We start from the raw sequence: 26,387 nt of genomic DNA on the forward strand, positions 1-26,387 counted from the left end.
TTTGAGAAATCCCTGGAGCTTTGTGGATATACAGAATAAATTACCATGATATTGATAATACTAAGGGCAAGATTCTACACTGCCCTGGACTCTCCCTTTGGATTTGAACACAGGTGCAGAGATAGAGAAAAAATGTTTGCCAGAACTCACCAACAGGGCCTCAGATGACTTGGGTCATGGAAGAGCCAACTAAGATTGGGAGAAAACAACCTTCAGAAGATGGCAGCATGGCTCAATCCATGGGAGACCGGGTTAAAACCTGGTGGTCAATGCTTTCCCATTGGTTGCCTTGACAGCCACATCAGGTAATCACAGAGTCATGACCCCAGAACCAGAGTTCAACTGGAACATCCCTTGTCTGCTGGAGAAAGAAGGACCCTTTTTCCCACAAGGTCCCACCAGGGCGGCTACCTTGAAGAATAGAGCAGGAATGTTCAAAGAGAAATCAGGTTTAAGCACCAAGTGTTCATTCAAGTCATGACGATCACTCATTCTTTTCTTCTTACAACTCAGTAATTGATACATCCAGTCTCAATACAGTCACACTTCCTGTTGAATTCTATATGTTCTCAAGTTTTCTTTAAGAATGTCCCATCGTGTTGATTTGGCTTGGCTCATGCTATATAATCTGCCTTGGAGTCAAAAAGTTGAATTCTTTCAAGCCAAATTCGATTCAGGCAGGTGTGAAATGTCTAGATACAAAAGCAAGGCAGCAGATCAAAAGATCCTCTATAGCCGCGAAATCATGTACGCAAAGGTGCTGCCAGGCCGGGGACTGGTACCAATTTGTGGGTTGGTCAGTCCCAGGCTGTGGCTCCTCCTCGTCCTCCTCCCTAGCTGCTGCCTCTTGGGCTGCCCTGCCATTCTGCCGTCGACTCACCTTTGGTGCTCTCCGGTGGCTGCCACGGCTGGCGCTCCCCCTCGGCATGGCACTGCGCAGCTGCTGCTGGCAGCGCCCCCAGAGGGTGGCGGGAAGTCAGGGGTGCCGGCGGGAAAGCAAGTGGAGCAGGGGCTCAGGTGGCGGCGGCGTCCCTCGGCAAAAGACTACCGCCCCCCCCCCCGGCCTCAATAAAATTGTCACGCGTTGACCAGTTCCCGGTGATGAAAAGGTTGGGGACCGCTGTCCTATATGACATCAAACTTAACTGAGCTGGCCGTGAAAGCAATAAAAAGGGATTTTTTCATTGCCTCAACTACATTCGCCAAATTGCAGCCTGCTTACTGATTGAGAGGTTCAATATTTCAGGTTGCTCACTGAAAAACCCAAGGGTTTCGCAAAGCCCCTCCTTGCAAAAGCCTGATTTATGCGGATCATCTTCAATCAATATTTATTTACGGTCATTCAGATCAAAATTCAGATACATGCAATTAAAAAGAGGAAAAAAACAGTACTATGCAAGATCATCTTGTCATATGTCTTCAAACTGTGGCTCAATTTCCATTCGCTACTCAGTATTTTATACATCCAGTCTCAACGCAGTCCCACTTCCTATTGAATTCTATAGGTTCTCAAGTTTTCTGTAAGAGACCAAACTTTGTTCATTTAAACCAGTCTTTCTCAAGAGTTTTCCAATTGAGAAACCCCTGAAACATTCTTCATGCCGGCAGGGAATCCGAGGGCTTAGTGGGTGATGAGTACCCCACCCAGATAGCTGTGTTCTCAATTGACTCCCACCCGAGGCTGAAAAATTAAACCCTTGGAATTGATGGCGCAGGGAGAGCCCTGAAGGAAAAGGTCTCTCGGACGAGGGCCTAGTCTGCAGAGAGGATAATGCTCTTTCAATGTGCTTTGGCAGCTGGATTTTCCTGTGCAGGAAAAAGTGCATTGAAAGTGCATTATCTGCTGTGTGCAGAATAGGCCCAGGATTACCACCCCCTACCATGGAGCCGAGGCTGGTGCAGGACCGAGTACTCGGGCGGGGCAAGATCTTCCAAGGCAACTCTCTTGCCTTCCCTCACCCAACTCTCAGTCACGCAAGTCAGGACTGCCTCATGTCTTGGGAAATACTCGCAAGGTTGAGGTCTTATTGACATGGCCCACGCCCATGAGAACCCTTGCTGGGTCAGCACGGCTCTTTCTCTTCCTTTCATCCCCAGAACTAATTCGAACACATGAGAGTTCACAGAACTGAAAACAATTGTTCTTTGAGAATCCATTCTACTTTGAGAGCCTGTGAAATTGCACCCTCAAAGGCAACACATCAAATGGCTCAGAGAACGTCGAGTGAATTTCACTTAACTCGGCCCTTAGAAGGGAATTGTGCCTCAAGCACTCCAGAGAACGTCAGTGGGTGTAGCGGGACACTCTCTAGTATTCCTAACAGCCCTTTGTCGGGGATCTGATAGATGTCATTTTTCTGATTTTAAGTATAATGAATTCAATAATTAAAACATCTCTAACATGCCTATTCCTCATGATTTGAGGTAACTTCTTTGTGTCTGATATAATTAATACATGCAAACGTTTGGCGCATCTGTCTTTAATATTCAATCTTATCAAGAATTCTCCAGTTGATTGTCCGCAAATTTAAACCATAACCTGAATGATCCTTGCCTGGGATACAAAGGCAATTTCTGCACATATATAAAAATAGTGTTAGCCCAGCTGAACGGCGTAGCGCTAAATCATATCATGCCTCCCCAGCCCCTCCTCACATTTTTGCTGTTTTGCCTTTGTCTCCCTCCTTTTCACGTGTCTTGCGCTTCACGTCTGCTGCTTGAAATGGCAGAAGAGAGCAACGTGTCTTATATGCATTGTGCTTCTGCCTGTCAATCAATTCAGGCAACCAAACCCCTTTTCCCGTATATTAAAGGTCTTGCGATGCCTGCACATTTTTATTTATGCATACTTCTCCATTGCTATGCCTATGCATCTAACCATAGATTAGAAGAACAGAGCCCCTTATGGAATTTTTTTTATGAATCCCTTATGGGATCATGAGTCCCGATACTTTAAAAATTAATCTTTTTCCTGATTGGAGGAGGGGCTAAAGAGAGGTGTGCTTTGTGCTACAGCTTTGCAAAAAATTCTTTTATTTCTGCCATCACCTGCACACTTGTCTGCGTATTTGTTGCTCCAGGAAGTTAGCCATTTTTAAAAAGACATTCTTGTCCCCAGGAACAAGGGAGAGGGAGGCAGGTGTGAGGGTGGGACAAGGCAGGTGCCTTTAGCACGTTTGAGCCTCCACACCTTCCCTCTCCTGGTTGCATGCTGGTAGCTCTCCTGTAGAGCATTCTAAATAGGTTGGTGAATCTACTTCATACGATTCCCCAACTTGCGCTTTAAAATGGAGGATGTAGAGACCTGGTTACTGCCCAGACGCTGGATACTAGTGATGTCATATGAAGGGGCAGGAATATAACGACGATGTAAGATAAGCATCTCACTAAATTTAATGAGTGCGGAAAAGCCTAAAGTGTTCATGTCATACCTGGAATAAATAGACCTGCTCAGTCAGAGGACTGATTCACTGTCATTCATTCATTCATTCATTCATTCATTCATTCATTCATTCATTCATTCATTCATTCATTCATTCCATTTGTGTGCCCATCAGGCTCAGGGCAGTTCACATGGAAAGTAAAAGAACAATACAGCAAACTCGTTTTTTGTGTCCAATAGAAATACAGCATTATAATAATAACAACAACAACAACATAGAATAACAGTTTTACAGAATAACAATCAAAGAGGTCCATGGTTCAGTTCAGAGACATGGAGTCCTGGGACGGCTGTTCAGAGGCCAGTGGGTGTTGCTGGCTCCGGTCGACTTCAAACAAATGACTGGCAGAAGAAATTATTATAAGATTAAAGAACCATTTCAGTGCTGCCAGTACAGTCCTGTAGCTTAGAGGTGAGGCTAATGAATTGCTTTGAAATAGACAAAAAGACTCTTGGTTTCAAACATATTGGTCCTAAAGGGGATGATTTCCACATCGGAGATATAAAATTAGTGCTGGTGTTTGTCTGGAGAGACAATGACCCTAGCTGCAGTGAGTCAGAATCAGACATCACTGCCCTTGCCCTATCTTGGCTAACTGAGAACATCAAAATGTTATCATCTCTTCATCTTCATGACTTTGAAGAACCTGAGTGGGTAGACAAGTCTTAATAAAGATGTTCTAAATAAACAAATCAATGTGATAGCAGGAAATCTTTCCCGAAAGTCCCCTCATCCAATGCACAAACTCACACAAGACTAGATCTTCTATAATATAGAATGCGGATATAGGAACACAAATTAACTGCAGAGAATCAACTTCCATCTTGACCTTTCACCCTGAGATGGTCCTTGATATTCAGACCAGACCTCATTACAATGATGTAACACTTGGGGATGAAGATGCAGCCCAGCAGCCCAGCACTGGAGGCCAAGATAGAGAAGACCTGCACGGCAACCATGTATTTCCCCTTGGTGCTCAGGTAGGTGGGCACAAAGGACACCCAAACACTGCAGAAGACCAGCATGCTGAAGGTGATCAGTTTGGCTTCGTTGAAGGCCCCAGGAAGCTTCCTGGCCAGGAAGGCCACTGTGAAGGAGATGGCAGCCAGGAAGCCCATGTAGCCCAGGGCACCATAAAACATGGCCACAGACCCCTCATTGCATTGCAATATGATCTGTCCATGCTGGGAGTGCATGTCAAACTCTGGGAAAGGGGGAGAGATGCCCAGCCAGAGGGCACAGAAGCCAATCTGAACAGTGGAACAAGTAAGAACAATGGACTTTGCCAGACTCTTCCCCACCCATTTCCTCATCCTGTTCCCTGGCTGGGTGGCCATGAAGGCCACCACCACAGTGATCGTTTTAGCCAACACAGAAGAGACAGCAGCTGAGAAGATGGTGCAGAAGGTTGTTTGTCGGAGAAGGCAGGTCGCCTTCCTTGGCTGGCCGATGAACAGAAGGCAGGACAGGAAGGAAAGCAGGAGGGAGATGAGAAGAATAAAGCTGAGGTCTCGGTTGTTGGCTTTGACTATCGGCGTGTCCATATTTTTAATGAAGATTGTTAGAATTAGAAGTGTGGCCATGGAGAAGAAGAGGACCAAAACAATGAGGATTATTCCCAAAGTCTCCTCATAAAAAAGGAAAGTCACCTCTTTGGGAATGCACTGAGTGTGGTCTGGGTTGGGATACTGATCTTCTGGGCATTTGGTGCAACGATTTGCATCTGGAAGGGAAAAGACAGACTTCAGCATCATATTTATCTCATTCATATCGACCACAATGTGGACTCTATTGCAATCCATAGACCCAAATTCCATGTCTCTCATGTCTTTGGGTTTCATTGTTACTGGTGTGGAGTTTCAACAACAAGACCTGAAGTATGACCAGGGATGCGCTCCTGATATCACTCACTCAAACAGGGTCATCAGTTAAGATGGCCAAAGCTTGTTCTGGTTTCAGACGGACTTCTTTTCAGAAGTCACCAAAATCAAAAATAGGACTGAGTGAAAGCACCATTTACTCAGCAGGACAACAGATGCTCTCGGGGAGATGGAAAACATTGCAAGGCAGCATTGCTGGTTCAACCTGGATATCCCCCACCACAAGGGGTTCCTGGGGGATCAAAAGAAAACTCCCTCAGATATGGGAGAGCTGCTGTAAACTCCTGTGGCCTCGATAGACCTCAACTTTAATATAGGGCTGGGAGCTCTAGTAGAAAGAAATATATGAATGGATGTCAAGGAGAAAACCATGACTTGAGGATTGTGTGTGCAGGTTCCCTTTCATAGAATCATAGAGTTGTAAGGGGTCATACAGGCCATCAAGTCCAACCCCCTACTCAACGCAGGATCAGCCCAAAGCATCCTAAAGCAGATCTTTCGATGCTCGAAGTACATGTCCGAAGTACATGGAACTCTCCCACTATATCCTCACACCAACCCAGCACAAGTGTCTCAGAATCACTCATCTACCACTTGAGGGACATCAACGGGTTGCAGGATCCAAGAAGATTGAAGAATATATGTGGGACACGTTACAATGCTTACAGTTGGGCCCTCAAGGACTCCAAGGAAGCCTGATTTTCCTGACAGAACTGACCCTGCCAATGAAGGGACGCCATGTATTGTGTTGCACCAACAACCCTGAATGCCACTGAAAGCCATGACAACTGATGGGGCTGAACTTAGAATCATAGAATCATAGAGTTGGAAGGGCCATACAGGCCATCTAGTCCAACCCCCTGCTCAACGCAGGATCAGCCCAAAGCATCCTAAAGCATCCAAGAAAAGTGTGTATCCAACCTTTGCTTGAAGACTGCCAGTGAGGGGGAGCTCACCACCTCCTTAGGCAGCCTATTCCACTGCTGAACTACTCTGACTGTGAAAATTTTTTTCCTGATATCTAGCTTATATCGTTGTACTTGAAGTTTAAACCCATTACTGCGTGTCTTCTCCTCTGCAGCCAACAGAAACAGCATCCTGCCCTCCTCCAAGTGACAACCTTTCAAATACTTAAAGAGGGCTATCATGTCCCCTCTCAACCTCCGTTTCTCCAGGCTGAACATTCCCAAGTCCCTCAACCTATCTTCATAGGGCTTGATCCCTTCTCTCCACACTCACCAGCAATTACCCAGAAGTCTCTCGCCAGGAGGTCTTTCCTTTGAAAACAGGAAAAGAACAATTTGTCCACAAAATTCTAGAACAATGCTGAGAAAACAACAAACGGATTGTTTGCTCCATAGCCGGGAGGATGACGTTTCTACCCATCACCCACCTTCCTGAGAGGAGATGGTTCCTTCCCCACACAGAGAACACTCATAGCAGCAGATGGGCTTCCCTTCCAGGGCCACCTTCACATATCCAGGCAGGCAGCTTTTGGCACACCTGGAATCTGGCAGCCTCTGCAAAGACAAGGAGCGTTATCCGCGGAAAGGAGAACTGGTTCACCAGGGAATGGCATTTTTTAAAAAGATCTATAAAATGCTGATACAATGAAATGCTATGTTCCACGTGCTTATCGCTGGCCACTTTCATAACTATTGTTTAAAATGAAAGAAGACTCTCAAGCAGGATTCATGGATTAGACTGAATAGATTTTTAGACCTTACACAACCAATCTCCCCACCTCCTTATACCAGGGGGGCCACACAATAGCAGCCTGATCCAGGGTCAGCTTCATCTCCCCCGAGGCCTGTCTTTCGATACTCCCAACTTTGATGCTCCGGATGGAAAGGTTGGTCAACATGATCATGTTCACAATGTCCAAGTTGGCTTCCAGGCCCCCGTTTTCACCCAAATCGATTCCACCCACAGAAGAGTTTTGAAACTGGTAGCGTCTCAGGAAAGGATGAAGCTAGAACCACAGGAAAAATACCCATGTTTACAAACAGAAGGCTCTTCCACAACCTCATTGCAGCTGTGCTTTTCTCCTTAGTCATCACTTTGATACATTTGGAGCTTTCTCGTAAACTTTCTTCCACATAAGTGACCTGGAAGATATCTAATGGAATAAGAACCGGCTCTGGCAGTTGTGAAGATGGTTTGTGTAAATAGGTGGGGAATGTGATTGTGTTGCAGCCTCCCAAACTATTTTACGTCTTTCACAAGAATGGGGGCATCATGCTTCTCAGGGAGATGTGACAGAGCTTTTTGTACTACCTACTGCATAAGCATTCTACCGACTGGACTACATATTTTGTAGCATTACGTGCTTCCGGTGTGTATGTGAGAAATAAAATAAATAGTAAAAAAAAAATGATAGGAGCACATTGATCTCCACCTCCCAATGACGGAGGTACGTTAGGCTCAGAGGGAATCAGTAGCTGAAGGCTCCATGGTAGACTGAGGACCCAAATCTCAGGTGAAGCCATGAACCACTCAACTATGTTGGCTCTCCACGAAATGTTCCACAGCCAGGCCTCGCCCTCAAATCTAGATCCCTGCCCATCGTGGGTCACAGTTGATGCTGGTTAATACAAGAAACCCAGCACCAGAGACCCCGGACCAAGACTTTCTCCAATCTATTCCGAAATCTTCACTATTTCGGAAGTTCAACTGAACGCAAATGTATTTCTGAAAACATTTAATTGTGAGGTTCCTGCATCATACAAGGGGTTGAACTAGATGACCTTGAAGAAGAAGAAGAAGATTCTAGTCTACCAGCATTTGAGAACCAAGAAGATTTGGGAGGTATCAGCATTTGAGAGTCAAATTCGCCTTCCTCCTATACAAGAAGGATAAGGAATCCTTGAGTCCTCCCATCCCCCTCTGGGCTCTTTTACTACAGACCAGCACGGACACCCTCTGTAAATATATTACACTGGGGTGTTGTTATCCTACCGCCAGGTCCTGCTTTCCATGCTAGTCATTCCAGTCCAGATAAAATTGAATGTGGTAAGGAGGAGGGTTACAATTCAATTAAAAGGATGAGTAATAGGGAACCCAGTAGGAACTAAAAGAGGTGTTTTCTCTTTTATTCATATTAGGTAACAAGAAGAAAAAAAAAGATCAGCAGCGGAATTGACTGTCTAAGGACATTGTCCTCTCCCCCTCACTGGTGGCCTACAGCTGGACAGATGCTTATCCTGGACGCTAAAGGCTGATCCTCCATTGAGCAGGGGTCTGGACTAGATGGCCTGTCTGGCCCCCTCCAACAAGAGGGTTCTACGATTCTACGAGGGAGTTATCTGAGAGACTGAGAGACTGGTAGTGCCTCAGACATATGCTAAAGTCTGTGTGACAACCACCTTAGACTAGATGCACAATAATCATTTCAAAGAGAAACTACTGGTTGGTATTCTTAATTCAGGGGGTAATGGATACCTGCCAAGGCTGGATTCGCTCATGTTCTCGTCTCCTTCTTCCAGCCCTCATTGTCCTCTCAGACCTGGAAGAGTAGGCATCATGTAATGCATGGGCCACCGCCTGGATGGAGGAGTAAACATTGCTGGCCCTGGGAGGCAGGAGTTCTTTGAGGACCTCCCAGGGCCTGTCTTGCAGCCCCTCTTTCTCCCTGCATCTCAGGTGGCTTCTCCCAGACAAAACGGGCTTTGAGTAGACAGGTTCAAATCCTTTTCCCAGAAACTCCTCAAACAGAGGGTGACATGTTTGTGAATACAGAGACATCCTTCTTTTCTTTGTCTGGGTCTTGACGGAGAGAGATCCATGCATAGGGAACTTAAAATGGAAGGTGTAACACACCAAGCTGTACAGATTGTCGAGCAAAAGGGTTGTGATCCAAATTTTACCTAGTCTGACCACCATGGCATCTTCAATCATTGTTACTAAGTCTTCAAGATATATTACATATATAAATGTCCCATAGAACACATATACATTGACTTGGTCTTGACTGAGGAACGAATTCAAGCGTTGCTTTCTTTCTGTTGCCCAAACATCGGAATTAATACCCTGAATGGACATCCTCTCTTCAAAGGCAACGCAGATGCCGCTCCTGAGCATGAGAGGGGTCAAGGTGACCTTGAACTTTTCCCCACTGTCAGTTTCTGAAACAAAGAGACCAACCCACGTCCATCGGAAATGCAGGAGCAGCCTGACAATTCCCCGGTATTCGGCTTCTTCTGGTGGAACCAGTTGGTAGAAAAAAGGAAACTGACTTTGATCCTTAAAAACAGTCAAATCCGAATCGTGACTGATCTAATGGGGAAAAGGACACATTTGGAATTCATCACATTCAACAAGTGTCGATCAACAGCAAAGTACCTCATACAGCTCTATGATGATGATCCCCAAGAAACTCTTCAACCGCAAGGCTCAGTTTCAGGCCAGAACTTTTCTGAGACTCTCTATGGGGTCCATTTCAGTGGGGGTGGGGGATCTGCCCTTCCAGTGGAGGGGGATTCTGTCCTACATTTGAACTCATCCCCTAACAACCCCAGGCCTGTAACCCTCACCAGATCATTGGGAAAGTATCCCTGGAAACAACATTGAAGTTTTAATTAGGGAAAAAACCAATTGTGCACTTAAGAATAAAACCAGATTACATTGATATACAAATTTCCTCATAAAATATGTCTTTCTCCAAAGAGGCTCTGTTTGACTTGCTCTTCCAAAAGACTGTCCCTTTTTGCAGGGAGAGTTTTCTTGTTGTCTCCCTGCTGCTCCCCAAGTCAACAAAGTCTGATCCGAAATCTTGTAAAGTCATCTACAGAGGGATGCAGATGAACCACCAGAGGACCTAAATCCTGTCCCAAATCCCTCTCAACTCTCTTGAAATCTGTTTTTGATCTGTACCAGAGACATTGCCCCATCCCTCATTCATACCTCAGGAATTTTGGAGGTGCTCAAGAGTGTTGAAACGTCAGTGGAGATGACAGAATAAGACGCTTCAAGAACAGCCAAGAGATGATTCTGGCTGCCACATTTGTAGTTTGGAACAGTCTCCTGGGCAGAGGGTAGCAGGTCTATCAAAGCATCGTAGCTCAGTCTGGGATGGAAAGTGTTCTCGTAGATGGTGTAGCCCAGGGTGATATTTTCCGGTAAGAGCCTGGGATTCTGGTTGACCTCCTGAATAGCTAAAGAGAAGGCTAGGAGGTGCCATTGCATCTGTAAATCCCTGCCAAAAAAATACGTATACATGTCACATTGTCCAGGGATGCCATTATCTGGGCCTTGCTGAGGTCTTACCTAGTATGGGCAGAAGCTGTTCTGGTGTTTTGCAGTGATGATCACGACAAACGGAGTTAACTCGTGGCAGCCCAAAAAGGCAACATAAGCACACTTGAAGCTTCCTTTTAGTGAAGAAGACCTCTCCTCTATCAAAGTCAGGACTGCTTTAGGATGCTTTGGGCTGACCCTACGTTGAGCAGGGGGTTGGACTAGATGGCCTGTATGGCCCCTTCCAACTCTATGATTCAGGACTGTCTACAAATATTGACAGGCCGATTCCGCACAGGGACGACTCCCCAACTCACCACTTATCCAGAGGTGGGGGAAGCACCTGACACTGCATAATGCTGACACCGGCCAGGGGATGCCCTGCTGCCAGCCTGAATCAGGGGTACCTCTGGTGTTCTGTGTCAACAGACATTCTGGTTTCCACGGCAGGAACTATAATGGGTCCTCACGATGTACCACCACCCCCCAGCACCCTCATGTATCTGCAAGTCTCTGGCCCACATGGGAGACACTTCGGTGGGACAGTACCACACATGACCGTACGAAACACTGGACCACATCCTCCCAGCAAAGATGTAAGGACAATCATTGGGTCCTTGGTTTCTCTCGTTGAAACAATCCTTACAAACCTCCCTGGCTCTTTCCTGGTTGTTCATTTTGGTGTTCCAAAACCTATGAGAATTAGGTGCTGAGCTCACCAAATCCGTGACTTTCTTTGCCACTTAGAGAGTCTGACGTAAGATGCTTTACCGCCAGACTCTCAGCAGGGGAAAACAGCCACATTTGCCCCTTTATTAGGTGCAGGAGACCAAAGCAAAGCAGCACCCTTAAATCTGTTAATAAGAAAGAGCCCAGAATTCTGTCCCATCATAGACATCTGAAAGTTCCCCCAAGGACTGACTTACCATTTCTGATTTAAAAAGGGAGGCTCCCTGAAGGTTGGCGATGGACGTTTCTTACTCACAAAAGTGAGAAGCCCAGCAATGAGGTGGTCTCCTGTCCGGAAGATATTAAAGGGTTCAACTTCATCCATGGTCCCGGTGAATGGGCATTTGGCACTCACCCCCCTGCAGGCTGGAAGAAGGAGCAAGAAAAGCCGAAGCAAGACCATTCTTGCCTGTGTGTGCCTTTTCCCTTCCCAGGAGCCAGCTCTCAGGGATCGACAGAAGGAGCTTCAGCATCCCCTGGTAAGACCGGGGCGATAGTTACTTGAGCAGTCCTGCCCTGGCTTGATCTGACTAAAAGGGGAGGATCATAAGCCTCACACCAACACAGTGTCCCCCCAGACAACCCCGGAACACACTGGGAGAAAAGTCTTTTATGCACCAGACTTTCCTGGCCTGTTGCAAGACATTGCATCACCCTGCTCTTCGTCCTCATGTTTACTAGTTTCAGAGTGAAATTTCGAGAAATCCCTGGAGCTTTGCTGATCTACAGAATAAATCACCATGATATGGATAATTCTAAGGGTAAGCATCTGCGCTGCCCTGGACTCTTTGGTTGACCACATGTGCAGAGTGGGAGAAAAGATGTTTCCAAGAAGAGGCAATTGAGTTAGACCTAACTTTCTGGGAAAAACAACCTTCAGAAGAGGTCGGCATGGAAGAAGTTCTGACCAGGGGAATGGGAGGCTGGGTTAAGACCCAGGGGTCCTTTGCTTTCCCACTGGCTGCCACGACATCCACACCAGACAACAGTATAGGCATGACCCAGAACCAGAGTTCACCTTGAGCATCCATCAGCCAGAGGAACTTGGTGCTGCTAGGGGAAGGAGGACCCGTTTAGCCACAAGGTCCCACCTGGGATGGCCGTTGCCACCTTGAGGATCAGGCAGATCCAAAGTCCCATCAGACTTAAGCGACACCCAAGAAAGAGTGAAATAGGATTTGGGCTATGGAATCAAAGTAACGTTTATAAACATAGAACTGGAACTAAGCAAATTGTTAATGTGACACACACAGATTATGAAGTTGGCCATTCAGCTGTGTCCAAGTCTTGGCGATCCTATGGCTCCTATGCTTGTGGTTATGATTGCTACACTAAGTTACCTGTATTTTATCTGTTTCACGTGAACCGCCCTGAAAGTGGTATATAAATATTTATTTATTTATTTATTATATTTATATACCGCCCTCCCAATAATAAACTGGAAAAAAAAATAAAATGAAAAAAATAATTCATCCCTTTTGTGAACGATTTTGTACAGTGCTGCCCTGGTATCTGCACAGAAGAACCCTCTTAAATTATACTGTTGTGCATAGTCTGTAGAAAGCCAGGATGTCATGAAGGTCACAGGCTGAGCATTCCACATGGGTACAGGCAATATTCATTTTGCTCCTTTGCAAAGTGGCACCTGCCTAATATCCTTCTCAGACAAGCAACGCTGATGCAGTGGAGCAAAGAGGGAGAGACAATCTCGCAGATACGAGGGACCAAGTGTTAGAGATCCTGACTCAGAACAAGCAAACTTCTGTTTTTAGAAAGCTTCTTTATTCTTAAGCAACGACATCCAGCAGAAGCTTAGGCAGAACTGACGTTACACGCAAAAGTACACATATATGAAACACAGGCTCATCCCCTCCCTCCCTCCCTTGGCAAGGTCATGACTCGGGTTTCAGCAGAAGACCAAACATTTCTGTATCTAGGTGCTCAAAGCAAGAAGCGAGGGAGACGGCATCACAGCACCACTTTGTTATGGGAAGCCGCAAGTCATAAAACACAAGCTAGAGAATTTGGCCTTGAGGTGCAAACCGAGACAGGAACTGGGTAACGTCACGAGCCATCCATCTTCAGACATCCATCAAAGAAATCAATGACAAACCACATGGCCGAATTCCAGGGATTCTGACACCAAGGCCATGAAGGGCTTTGTATGTGCGAGTCAACACATTACTGTCACATCGCCCCACTACACACACACTTTATTCTGATGGCGTGTCCAAGGTGGTCTACATGGCTGCTTGTTCTGGTGATTTGGACACTTTGGTTTTCCGGTGGCTCTCTGCCATATTCCCCACCCGCCTGGGTGTTTTGCCATTCTGTCTTCTGCCGCATTATCAGTATCGGCTTCTCTGTTGTGTCTGAAGGCAAGATTGTCATGAACCCCGGTCCATGACCCAAGTTTCACCTGAGTTCTCCTGGAGACTCCCGGATGGTTGTCATAAAGCCATGAATTGCCTGTTGGTTCCTGTCCTCCTTTTGCATACCAAAGCATCTAACCGCCAGAACACCTTATCTCATCCTGCTCCTAAAGACCTCGCTAGAATCTGCGAAGTCTCAGCACTAGTAACATTTTAGATCAAAGCAGGGACCATATGGCCCTGCTGAGAACCAGTGTAATTTCCCACCTTTGCACCCCTCTTCACCCCTCCCTTATTTGGTCTTCTGTCTTTGGGGGGGCTATCGATCCTTTGTCTCTGCCAAGAGGTTTGTTCACTGAACTTTGCCTGCAGATGCCTATGTGTTAGTCTTTTGAATAAAGCTTCCTTTTGGGTTTCACAAACCCTGTGGTCTCGACTGGCTTTGCAAGGACTTGACTCGGCTGTCTTCAGCCTGGTTCCTGACACAAATGCCCTTACCAGCTCTGCGGCACCGAGATGGCCAAGCTCTGCTCTGGTTTTGCTTTGAGGGTAAAAATTAATGTGATCCTAGTCCTTTTTGGCTGCTTTAATCTTGTGCGGGTGCTGGGTAACTGGGTGACTGGATCCATGAGGAAATTAAGGCCTGAAAACGGGGTGGCAGAAATAGGCTGTGGTACATGCGCCACTAAAGAAATCTAACCAGTTTCCCAGAAGCTGAGATAATTATCCACCTGTCTTGAATGTTTCCACCTTCAACAAAGTTAGTGCAAGTTGTTGGCTAAGAGAACTCCAAGGATTCCCGGACAAAATCAAATATTTCTCCCTAGGGGGGGCAGTCCCCTGGCAGGGGTGGGGCATCTCTGCACACCCACATGTTCCTCTTGCTTCTGGCTACCACTTGCGGGGGGGGTTATCTTTTTTTTAATTCTGTGTATTGTTGATGGCTTTCATGGCCTTAATCAACTGGTTTTTGTAGTTTTCTCAGGTTGTGGGGCCATCTTCTGGTCATTTTAGCTCCTAACGTTTCGCCTACCTCTATGGCTGGCATCTTGCAAGGTCTGTCACAACAAGATGTGTATCTCTCTGCATCCCTTGCTGCAACAGACTTCTGAAGACCTTGGAAGACACTCGGCAAGACACTGTCTAGCAAGCCCTGCAGACTTGATTAAGCCCCCACTAAGCCCTGATCTCCACTGGCAGGGCATTCCACCAGGCCAAGGGCAAAAAAGCCCTGGCCTGCTTGAGACCAGTCTCGCCTCTTCGGGGCCGGGGGATGTGGTCCCTGATCATCCGCTTAGAATTCATGGACTTTGGAATTATTTATTTTATGATATTTATATACCACCCTCCCAGGAGGCTCAGGGCGGTTTCCATAAAGCATAGAAAACAATACAAGAAATAATCCATAACATATAGATAACCATCACATTGATACAGTGCAAACAGGTCCAGGAGCAGACCACATGGGTGGATTTCTGGGAGGGAGGGAGCTGAGGCCCTGCAGATGGTGTTGGTTACACCTGGTCTCAACCAAATGCCTGGCGGAAGAGCTCCCGTATCCCTAGGATTCTGAGCCATGTGTGACATCAGGCTGTGAAGTTTTTTTTTCCAATCATAGTTTTGCCAGCTGCGCCAGTGGCCGCCAAGGGAGTCTGGGACTTTAGGGGTGTCATTATTTTGCCTGCAGTTTGCAAAATCACTCGCTTGTTTCCTTCTGCTTATGAGCAGCCATTTAGCTCGCCTTGGAAATCCGTAACAACATTGGCAGAAACCCCTGTCCCGATTGCTGATTCCTTGCATCATTTGAAGGAATAAAAGGCACATCACGAAAACAACCTGGGGGTGGGTGGTTGCTGAAATGCAGACGGGAGACCCTGCTCACGTCATGCCGGAGAGCCTTTCCACCTGCACAGAATCCAGAGTCGGGCTTGGGGTAAATCAGCCAGAGTAGATGCTTTGAGATTCAGCTAAGCTGGTCAATGTGAGTCCAGCTGTTGGCTGCCTGTGAAACCACCTGAGCACTCGGGGATTGCAGGATATTTAGGGCCAAGGAAGGAAAACGAGAGGAAAATGTAGTTAGGAGACTGTGATCTAAGTAGTTGTCAAGCTGATCAGTGGAGGGTGGGTAGCTCTAGCCATGATGGTGACCCTGCTGGTGATTCTCTTATTGCTGTTTTTGCCTTGCTTGACTTGGGAGGATGTAACCTGTGCTGGCATCACAACCTGCTATCCAAATAATTACTACAAGCCAGGGGACTATCTTCTTGCGGCGGTCGTCCCTTCCAAGACGGATCTCTACGTGGGGCATAACTTCGGGTGGAGTCCAGTCCTTGACTTTTTGCCGTATGTGTGGGTTCATTTGTATGATCAAGCACCACTCAACCTTCTGGAGAGCGGTCAACGCTCATTTCCCCAGATGAAAGAGGCAGCCGAGAAGGGAACAACGGATCCATCAAGGGGGACATTATAGCCATCTATGGTGATGTTATACCCATCTATGGGGATATGACAGATTGATCACTGAGCATGGTGTTCAGGGTTCTTGTGTTTTGAGAGAGATTGTTTAATGCCCTGGCTGGGTCCCAAAGCAGCTCTCACACCAGTCAAAATACACTGGACCCTGAGGGTGGAGGGGGGGGGAGACAGAGGGGGAATATCAGGCTGGTCTTATCAAGGCTGATAGTAAGGTGGCTTCAAGAGGAGGAGAAGGAGGAGGAGGAGGAAGAGAAGAAGAAAAAGAAGAAGGTGTTGGTTTTTATATGCCGCTTTTCTCTACCCAAAGGAGTCTCAAAGCGGCTCCCAATCACCTTCCCTTTCCTCTCCCCACAACAGACACCCTGGGAGGTGGGTGAGGCTGAGAGAGCCCTGATATTCCTGCTCAGTCAGAACAGCTTTCTCAGTGCTGTGGCCAGCCCAAGGTCACCCAGCTGGCTGCACGTGCAGGAGGAGCAGGGAATCAAACCCGGCTCACCAGATTAGAAGTCCACACTCCTAACCACTATACCAAGTTGGCTCTCAGAGACACCCTTTGGTGGCATTCTTCCCAGAAGAGAGGACAAGTACAGTCCTAAGCAGTCATATCCTTTTAGGTGTTGGACCATGCATCCATTCTAGATGGGCAATGCAAAGTTACTGCTTGCCAGTTCGTATAGGTGAGCTGGGATGCTGTGGAGTGAGAGAGAGAGCCTGAAAATAAAACACACACACACACACACACAGTGGGAGAGTTCTATTTCCCTGGTGTGCACTTTTTCCATAAGTCTTGACCAGGGGTAGTCAAACTGCGGCCCTCCAGATGTCCATGGACTACAATTCCCAGGAGCCCTTGCCAGCATTCGCTGGCAGGGGCTCCTGGGAATTGTAGTCCATGGACATCTGGAGGGCCGCAGTTTGACTACCCCTGGTCTTGACAGTTGGTGCTTGTCTGTGAGAGAAGATGTCAGTTAGTCTAGCCAGGAAGAACCAGAAAACGTTGGTTCGTTTATTATTCCATTTGTAGCCCACCACTCCCACACAGTGGCTTGTGGCAAATAGCAACAGCCCACGATAAAATCTTCCTAAAACAATAAAAAAAAACACCATTGATGGCAGGAAGGAAAAGCCTCCCCCAACTCTACAGACCTCACTGCAATGCCTTTGGGGGCATATCAGTAGGTGTAGCCCAATGATTCAGCTGGCTCAGGGAGGGACCCAAATCTTGACTGCACTGGCCTACTTGCCGGAAAAGCTCCCGTTCAGAGGCCTGCGGAACTGCAAAAGTTTGGTCAGGGCCCTCCGCACTCCCGTGTGTCAGAGTTCTAGACTTGAAGGTAAGCAAACGTCTATTTTAGAAAGTTTCTTAATTCTCAATCAAAGACATCCAGCAGGAAGCATAGGCAGAATTAAAGGTACCGGCAAGGATTCACATGTATAAAACACAGGTGCATCCCCTTCCCTCCCTTCCATGGGAAGTGAATGTCTCGGGTTTCAAAGGAAAGACAAACATTACTTTAATCTGGGCGCTAGGCACAGCAAAGCAAGGGGAGTCTTCAGGGGGATGGTATCGCATGGCTTTGTTATGGGAAGCTCCAGTCATAATAAATCGAATAATAATAATAATAATAATAATAAAACACAAGCTAGAGAATTCAGCCTTGAGCTGCGAACCGAGACAGGAACTGGGAAACATCCTAGGCCGGGAAGCTTCAGACATAGAATCATAGAATCATAGAGTTGGAAGGGACCTCCTGGGTCATCTAGTCCAACCCCCTGCACTATGCAGGACGCTCCCAACCCCATCGCTCATCCACTGTCACCTGCCACCCCCTTGAGCCTTCACAGAATCAGCCTCTCCGTCAGAGGGCTCTCCAGCCTCTGTTTAAAAATCTCCAAAGATGGAGAACCCACCATCTCCCGAGGAAGCCTCTTCCACTGTGAACGTCAATCACAGAAATCAATTACAAACCATATGGCAGAATAACAGGGTTTCGGACACAAGGAACTCATTCCACCAGGTTAGGGTCAAGGCTAACCATGCTTCCCTCAGGGCATTGACCTCCAACCAATTTGGACCAACAGTACAATGAGCCCTGTAGGAGGCATAAGGATATAGGCGATCCTGCAGATATGATGGGCCCAGACCGCAGATGGCCTTAAATTAGGTTAAAACCAAAACATTTTGCATTTGATCCGGGCTTCAGTTGTACGTAACCTTATGCTATGCCACCGAATTTACATTGCAGCTACTTTGAAAGGAACTACCAGCACACTTTGGCCATCTCGTCTGCCGTTAACGAGATCAATGAGAACCCCGGTTTCTTACCGAACATCACGCTGGGCTACAACATCTATGAAAACTACCAAAGCGCAAGGGTAGCTTGCGAGACCACCGTAGACCTCCTTTCCACCGGGCAGGAGCACTCGGTCATCCCGAACTATGTGTGTGGGAGGCAGAAGAAGCCCCTGGCTGTCATTCAGGGGGGTGACAAGCAGGTCTTCTTCCACACAGCATCCATACTGAGCCTTTACAAAATCCCTCAGGTATGTACGGTCTTGGGAAGAAAGATGGGAAAGCTTATTGTAACGGCTGTATCCCTTTGGGATGGGATGGGACAGGGTTCTACCGACGAAAGTTCAGTCCTTAATGTTGAAATATGACCACCACTGGACTGCAGGTCCTCAGGGCAATTTGAGTTCCTTGAGCCTAAACTGAGAGAAACATTTCTCTCAGAGCCAGTTTGGTGTAGTGGTTAGGAGTGCGGACTTCTAATCTGGTGAGCTGGGTTCGATTCTGCGCTCCCCCACATACAGCCAGCTAGGTGACCTTGGGCTCCCCACAGTCCTGATAAAGCTGTTCTGACCAAGCAGTAATATCAGGGCTCTCTCAGCCTCACCTCCCTCACAGGGTGTCTGTTATGGGGAGAGGAAAGGGAAGCCACTTTGAGACTTCTTCTGTTAGAGAAAGGTGGCATATACGAACCAACATTTCTTCTTCTTCTTCTTCTTCTTCTTCTTCTTCTTCTTCTTCTTCTTCTTCTTCTTCTTCTTCTTCTTCTTCTTCTTCTTCTTCTTCTTCTTCTTCTTCTTCTTCTTCTTCTTCTTCTTCTTCTTCTTCTTCTTCTTCTTCTTCTTCTTCTTCTTCTTCTTCTTCTTCTTCTTCTTCTTCTTCTTCTTCTTCTTCTTCTTCTTCTTCTTCTTCCTCCTCCTCCTCCTCCTCCTCCTCCTCCTCCTCCTCCTCCTCCTCCTCCTCCTCCTCCTCCTCCTCCTCCTCCTCCTCCTCCTCTTCATGTCACTGCTTCTGGGGTTCCTCAAAGCCTGGAAGATATTTCAGGGGCTCCTCCACTGTCAAAACGTTGAAAAAGGCTGGTTTGGAGCACCTTTTCATCTCCTCTCAGGAGTGTGTCAGCCACGCTCCTCATTGTGCCATCCCAAACATCTGTTTTGGTCATGCCACAAGAAAATGCTTTCTACCAACTCAGACCCTTGGTCTACCAAGGCCAGCATTATCTTCTCAAATAGACATCAGGTCTTCAGGCTGTCTTCTAGAGGCCTTTCATGTCATCATCTACCTGAATCTTTTAGCCATCGATGCTGGTTATTGAACCCGGGGACCTTCTGTCTACAAAGCAGGTTCTCAACTTCTAACCTATGGACGCCCCTCATGAGACTTGAACAAAGAACTGTCCCTGGAAGCAGGAAGAAGTCACTGTGGGGGCACAAAGGTGCTCCCTCCCAAAGCCTTCATAATTGTCCCACTGTAGCATCAGCCCTGAATTTTATGCCTGCCAATTTCTTTCTGCTGTGAAACGCCCGTTCCTTTCTTTACTAGCTCATCTACGGCTCAGCAAATAACATGATCAGCGATGAAGCTCGGTTCCCTTCTTCCTACTGGATGAGCCCAAAGGAAGAGTCTGAGTTCACGGGGATCGTCAAGCTACTCCTGCACTTCAGGTGGACGTGGGTCTGCCTTGTTGCTCCGGTCAACGAAGACGGAGATGGGTTTGTGGACACCTTGTCGATGATGATCACTAGAAGCGGAAGCTGCATTGCCTTCACGTGGAGGATCCCTACGGCAGGGACTGTTTTCTTTAACAGATTCCGCGTGGTGCAAAATTATGGAGCAGAACTGATGCAGAGGAAAGCTAATGTGTTCATTTATTATGGGGACCCTCATTCCATGTTTGTTGTGATGGTCATCCTGCAAGAGTTTGATAGTCAAAGAGTGGGCCCCGTGGGGAAAGTCTGGGTCACCACCACGCTGTGGGGCTTCAGTCTGAGCACCACCTTTGCCAACTGGATTATCGAATACTTTCACGGCGCCTTGTCTTTCGTGATCAGGACGAGCGACAGCTTAAAAGCCCGAGAGCTTTTCCTGACTCAAGATGAAGCTCTCCTTCTGGATGCCTGGTCAGAAATATTTCACTGCTACGACTCGCTGTCCTATGAGGCTCATGTCCCCACATGGCCACAGAAGTTGTGGAACAGATGCGTGGGGAAAGTCTCCCGCCCAAGCTGGCTTGAAAAGCGAATCTTTGCCGAAAGCTACATTGTTTATAATGCTGTCTACATCCTGGCACATTCCCTGCATAGGATACGTTCGTCTGGACACAAACATCAGATGCCTAAAGGCAGATGGGAACATTATGATACTCAACCTTGGCAGGTAGGTGGGGCTTATTGGTTGGTTGGTTGGTTGGTTGGTTGGTTGGTTGGTTGGTTGGTTGGTTAGTTGCCTGCCACTCTCATAGTAGACTCATGGCAGATTACACAGTCTGTTAAAACCCATTAAAACCCCATTAAAAGTTATCCGGACATACATCAATACAGCTCCTAAAACAGACTCCAAAACAATTTTAAAAAACCATGGGGGTCATTACCTAGCTAACCCCTGAAAGATCTAATATAGGAGTGGGAGGAGGGCATGCAGATTGTATAGTGAGTGTCACGCTCTGATCACTGGGGGGGCCTGGCAGCTCTTCCTCGCCGTGCCAGCCTCAACCATAAACCTGGCGGAAGAGCTCAATTTTGCAAGCCCTGCGGAATGCCAAAAGTTCCCATGGGGATTGTAAGCCGTGACTTCTTTGGGTAGTAAAAAGTTCCCATGGGGAGCTTTCTCTACATGACAACTGCAAATCATATTTCCACTGAGATACCATGGGCTTTTCCGCACATAAGGAATGTAGCGGTACAGGCTCTGAAGGAAGGCGCCATATTCTGGTCCTTCCACATGACGCCGCCTACCTCCGGAGGCTGGCTCGCGATTTCCTTCATGTCAATCCGTGGCTTCGGGAATCGCAACAAGTGGATTCACCACCCTAAAAGGCAAACGGCACCAGCGAACGACCAGCAGGCAACCAGACGAAAGAACGTTTGGAGAGTGAAACGCACTATAGTCTGGAATCCTCCTGCCCTTCTCCCACCTTCTGGGTCTATGGCAGGTGTACGGTGGGTGCAAAGACCACAAAGGGGTAAATGGGTGAGCCTCTCTCTCCCTCCCTGACCTTCCAGCCACACCGGTCTCAGGGGACAGCCTTGGCGGCCGGCTCTTCTTCTGGAATGAAGAAGGGGGGAAGAACCCGGGAGCGGAGCAGACGCACCATTGGCTTGCTTTCATCCAGTGGCTGCTCCGTATTGGATACCTATGCCACATAGCCAATTGGGTAGGCGGTGAGTCATCCTATTGGGTTTTATTATTGTTAGGATGCCTTGAGCCCTCAGGAAAGGGCAGCATATAAATTGGATAATAAAGAACCAATCATGTCATACCACTACTCTATGATGTACCAGCTTATTTTGGGCACCCCAGTTGAAGAGGGATGTAGACAAACTAGAACGTGTCCAGAGGAGGGCAACCAAGATGGTGAGGAGTTTGGTGAGCAAGACATATGAGGAAAGGTCAGGGGAGCTTGGTCTGTTTAGCCTGGAGAGGAGACGACTGAGAGGGGATCTGATAACTATCTTCAAGTATTTAAAAAGCTGCCATATAGAGGATGGAGCAGAGTTGTTCTCTCTTGCCCTGGAGGGATGGACCAGAACCAAAGGGATGAAATTAATGCAAAAGAAATTCCATCATAACCTCTGGACGAAGTTCCTGACAGAGAGGTTTCTCAATAGAACAGGCTTCCTTGGGAGGTGGTGGGTTCTCCATCTTTGGAGATGTTTAAAGAGGCTACATAGCCATCTGACGGAGAGGCTAATTCTGTGAAGGTTCAAGGGGGTGGCAGGTTACAGTGGATGAGTGATAGGGTTCTGTGTCTCCTGCATAGCGCAGGGGGTTGGACTAGATGACCCAGGATGTCCCTTCCAACTCTATGATTCTATGATTCTATAACCTCCCAACAAACGCCCCATGAAGTGTCTCTTCACTGCAGTTCTAAGTGCAGATTCCTCCAGGTAACCTTTTTCCCAACAATAAAACCAGTGGGAGGGGAGTGTTGTCCTTGGGGCCGACCTTGACATTCTCGTTCCAGCTTAACGCTTTGCTGAGGACGGAACATTTCAATACGACCGCCATGAACGACGTCTATTTTAAGAAGGACAGGACGTTAGTGGCCAGCTATGATGTTATGAATTTGGTCATCCGCCCTAATGGCTCTGCCTTGAGGGTGAAAGTCGGGCGTCTTGAGATCCAGCCGCCCTCCGACCACGAGTTGCACATCCAGGAGAACAGCATTGTGTGGCCCGGCTGGTTTAATCAGGTGAGACCTTTCCTTGTATGTTGGGTCCATGTTGTGCTTTGCTGCTTAGAGAACGGAGAATCCACCGGGCACATGAATAGCTGTCATTGTGACAGAGGGGATAAAGAAGAAGAAGAGCTTTTCTCTATCCACTCTATGGATCTACCCAAAGGAGCCTCAAAGTGGCTTACAGTCGCCTTCCCTTTCCTCTCCCCACAACAGACACCCTGTGAGGTGGGTGAGGCTGAGAGAGCCCTGAGATTACTGAAGAAGAAGAGTTGGTACTTATATGCCGCTTTTCTCTACCCAAAGGAGTCTCAAAGCGGCTTACATTTGCCTTCCCTTTCCTCTCCCCACAACAGACACCCTGTGAGGGAGGTGAGGCTGAGAGCCCTGAGATTACTGAAGAAGAAGAGTTGGTACTTATATGCCGCTTTCCTCTACCCAAAGGAGTCTCAAAGCGGCTTACAATCGCCTTCCCTTTCCTCTCCCCACAACAGACACCCTGTGAGGTAGATGAGGCTGAGAGAGCCCTGAGATTACTGAAGAAGAAGAGTTGGTACTTATATGCCGCTTTCCTCTACCCAAAGGAGTCTCAAAGCGGCTTACATTTGCCTTCCCTTTCCTCTCCCCACAACAGACGCCCTGTGAGGTGGGTGAGGCTGAGAGAGCCCTGAGATTCCTGCTTAGTCAGAACAGCTTTATCAGTGCCGTGGTGAGCCCAAGGTCACCCAGCTGGTTGCATTTGGGAGAGTATGGAATCAAACCCGGCTTGCCAGATTAGAAGTCCGTACTCCTAACCACTACACCAAGCTGGCTTAGACTAGGAGCAGAGAAACCCAGCCTCAGACCTCCAAGCCTTTTAAAGATAGAACTGGCAAAATCTTTAGTCAAGCAGAGAGCGATGACTACTGGAAGGCCATCGGAAATTTTGGATCCCCAAGTTTTAGTTTCTCTGACAATTCCCGATATATTGCTGCTCCCTGTGAAGTAGGTGGGTCTGAGAGAGCTCTAACAGAATTGTTCTGTGAGAACACATCTAAGAGAAATGTGGCACAAGGTCTCCCAGATGGCTTGATGGGAGGAGTGGGGAATCAATCCGGGTTCTCCATAAGCACTGCACCATGCTGATTCTTCTGAAATAAAGTTACTTCAGACCTTTTTTCTTTCTCCGTGTCCTGTAGACAAGGCCCCGATCGACATGTACCGAAAGCTGCGTGCCCGGATATAGGAAGATGGTTCCAGAAGGGCAGCCAGTGTGCTGCTATGATTGCCTGCACTGCAGGGGAGGGACCATTTCATCTCAGACAGGTATCTTTTCCCCTGGAGTTGCAAGCCCTATAACCCGTTGACTTCAATGGACTTAGAAGAGTGCAATTCTGATTAAGATTAAGATTAAGATTAAGATTAAGATTAAGATTAAGATCCACCCAGAGTCATAGGGAAGGGCGGTATAAAAATCTGAATGGATGGATGAATGAATGAATGAATGAATGAATGAATGAATGAATGAATAAGATTACACTGTAAAAACCAGGTAGTTTAAAAGATCTCGTTATACCCAGCAAATAAGAAGAGAGCAGGAATTCTGGGACCCATTTCCCCCCTGCAGATTCTGAACATTGCGATGAGTGTCCAGAAGATCAACATCCAAATGAAGACAACGAACGCTGTATCCCCAAGGTCATCATTTTCCTGACTTACGGAGAAACTCTAGGAACCGCCCTGGCGTCCTCTTCCCTTTTCTTTTCTGTAACAACAGCTATTGTTTTCGGAATCTTCCTTAAATCCCGGGAAAGTCCCGTCGTCAAGGCCAACAACCGAAATCTCACCTACGTTCTTCTCATCTCACTCCTGCTCTCCTTCCTGTCCTCCCTCCTCTTCATTGGCCAGCCACGGAAGGTGACCTGCCTCTTCCGCCAGACAGCCTTCAGCATCATCTTTTCCATTGCCGTCTCTTCCGTGTTGGCCAAAACCATCATGGTGGTGGCAGCCTTCATGGCCACTAAGCCAGGAAACACAGCGAGGAGATGGTTGGGGAAGAGCCTGGCAAAGTCCATTGTGATTTTCTGTTCAAGCCTTCAAATAGGGATCTGTTCTATCTGGCTGGGAATCTCTCCCCCTTTCCCAGACTCTGATGTGACATCCCTGCCCGGACAGATCACACTGCAGTGCAATGAAGGCTCTGTCGCCATGTTTTATACAGCCCTTGGTTACATGGGCTTCCTGGCAGCCATCTGTTTCACTGTGGCTTTCCTGGCCAGGAAGCTGCCTGGCTCATTCAATGAAGCCAAGCTGATCACCTTCAGCATGCTGGTATTCTGCAGTGTTTGGGTGTCCTTTGTGCCCACCTACCTGAGCACCAAGGGGAAATACATGGTAGCCGTGCAGATCTTCTCCATCCTGGCCTCTGGTGCTGGCTTGCTGGGCTGCATCTTTGTCCCCAAATGCTACATCATTTTACTGAGGCCTGACCTGAACACAAAGGAGCAGCTTATGATAAAAAAGAAAGGACATACATGATTTTGAAGAGCATCGTTTACTGAGCACAAGAAACAGCATTCCCACCTGCCCTGATCAGTTATTCAAAATATACATATCTGATTTTTTTCCCCACCATGTTAACCTGTTCAGAACATTTCTGATTTAGAGATACGTACCTAGTGTTGGGATTACAAGACCGGACTGTGATTCTCTTGATGTACCACCCACATCCCTACTCAGCCATCTCCCCACCTGAACTCATGCGGCCTGAATAGGCCTACCTGGGAAGCAATAGTATGAGTCCTTTTCCCACTCAAAATGCAGTGGCTATTTCAATGACTGGCTTGGATAATGTACCCTTAAATCACAGAAGGATCCAGTTGGGAATCATTCCTATCTTAAGACCTCTCTTAAGTCCACTCCCACCTTCCAACACTTTTAGCTTCCCCACAAGACTCAGAACTTTGCAGAGTTTTGCTATTATTTGCCATATAAGTTTATTTGCCATATAAGTTTATGCTGTTTATCTAAGGAGTGAGAGCCAAGGGATCTCTTTGAACAGTTACAAATACCTATTGGTCAAACAGTTACATGTTTGTGACTATCTATCTATCTATCAACCTCCATCAAGGCAAAGAAAAAGAAATCATTTGATCTGCTCCTTTGTATGTACATTCAAGGGGAAAAAGTGAACACATGTGCTTTTCTCGGTCGAACCACCTAGAAATCTGCCTTACGTATATATAAGACAAGGTACATCGAGTATAGTTCATTCACTCTTTTTTAGCCTAGCACATTGCACAAGCGGCCAGCCTACTGCAGGGGCCCTGGAGATATTCTGCATGGAGCCAAATAAAACAGTTTAAAAAACAATCAGTTTAGATCGCTTTATTATATTACAATCATTATTCTGCATTTAATATAGCCTGCTGAAAAACTACGTTGCAATGCTCTCTGCATGAAACAATTCATAGCCCTGCCTGCTGTAGTTTTGCCAACTCCGCTTTGTTCTCTACTGTAGTCACTAATCTGCATAACTAAAGAACTTCTCTGCATGGCTAATAGCACGTCTCAGGCAGGCAGGAGAGA

At 47.1% G+C, this 26,387-nt stretch overlaps 2 protein-coding genes across 4 annotated transcripts in view; one reads left to right on the forward strand and one right to left on the reverse strand.

Annotated features, from left to right (window-relative positions):
* The window catches only part of LOC143833943 (vomeronasal type-2 receptor 26-like), a 36,935-nt gene extending 10,785 nt beyond the window's left edge, over window positions 1-26,150 (forward strand). For 2 of the 3 annotated variants that reach the window (XM_077330300.1, XM_077330301.1), the window contains 5 exons: window positions 18,381-18,678; window positions 19,967-20,800; window positions 22,608-22,835; window positions 23,999-24,125; window positions 24,427-26,150. In XM_077330300.1, the coding sequence (XP_077186415.1) occupies window positions 18,381-18,678; window positions 19,967-20,800; window positions 22,608-22,835; window positions 23,999-24,125; window positions 24,427-25,337 (2,398 nt within the window). In that variant the 3' untranslated portion in view covers window positions 25,338-26,150. The remainder of the gene's footprint in view (window positions 1-18,380; window positions 18,679-19,966; window positions 20,801-22,607; window positions 22,836-23,998; window positions 24,126-24,426) is intronic. The other variant, XM_077330302.1, reaches the window with a different exon arrangement.
* Window positions 3,635-9,220, reverse strand: LOC143833770 (vomeronasal type-2 receptor 26-like). Its single transcript, XM_077330003.1, has 4 exons — window positions 9,143-9,220; window positions 7,068-7,295; window positions 6,717-6,843; window positions 3,635-5,166 (listed from the first exon to the last, which is right to left on the reverse strand). Exons 1-4 carry the CDS (start codon window positions 9,218-9,220, stop codon window positions 4,256-4,258), a joined length of 1,344 nt encoding a protein of 447 aa, XP_077186118.1. The 3' UTR covers window positions 3,635-4,255.
* Window positions 26,151-26,387: the final 237 nt, after the last annotated feature.

This window comes from Paroedura picta, chromosome 3 (assembly GCF_049243985.1).
Source record: "Paroedura picta isolate Pp20150507F chromosome 3, Ppicta_v3.0, whole genome shotgun sequence".
NCBI classification, from domain to species: domain Eukaryota; kingdom Metazoa; phylum Chordata; class Lepidosauria; order Squamata; family Gekkonidae; genus Paroedura; species Paroedura picta.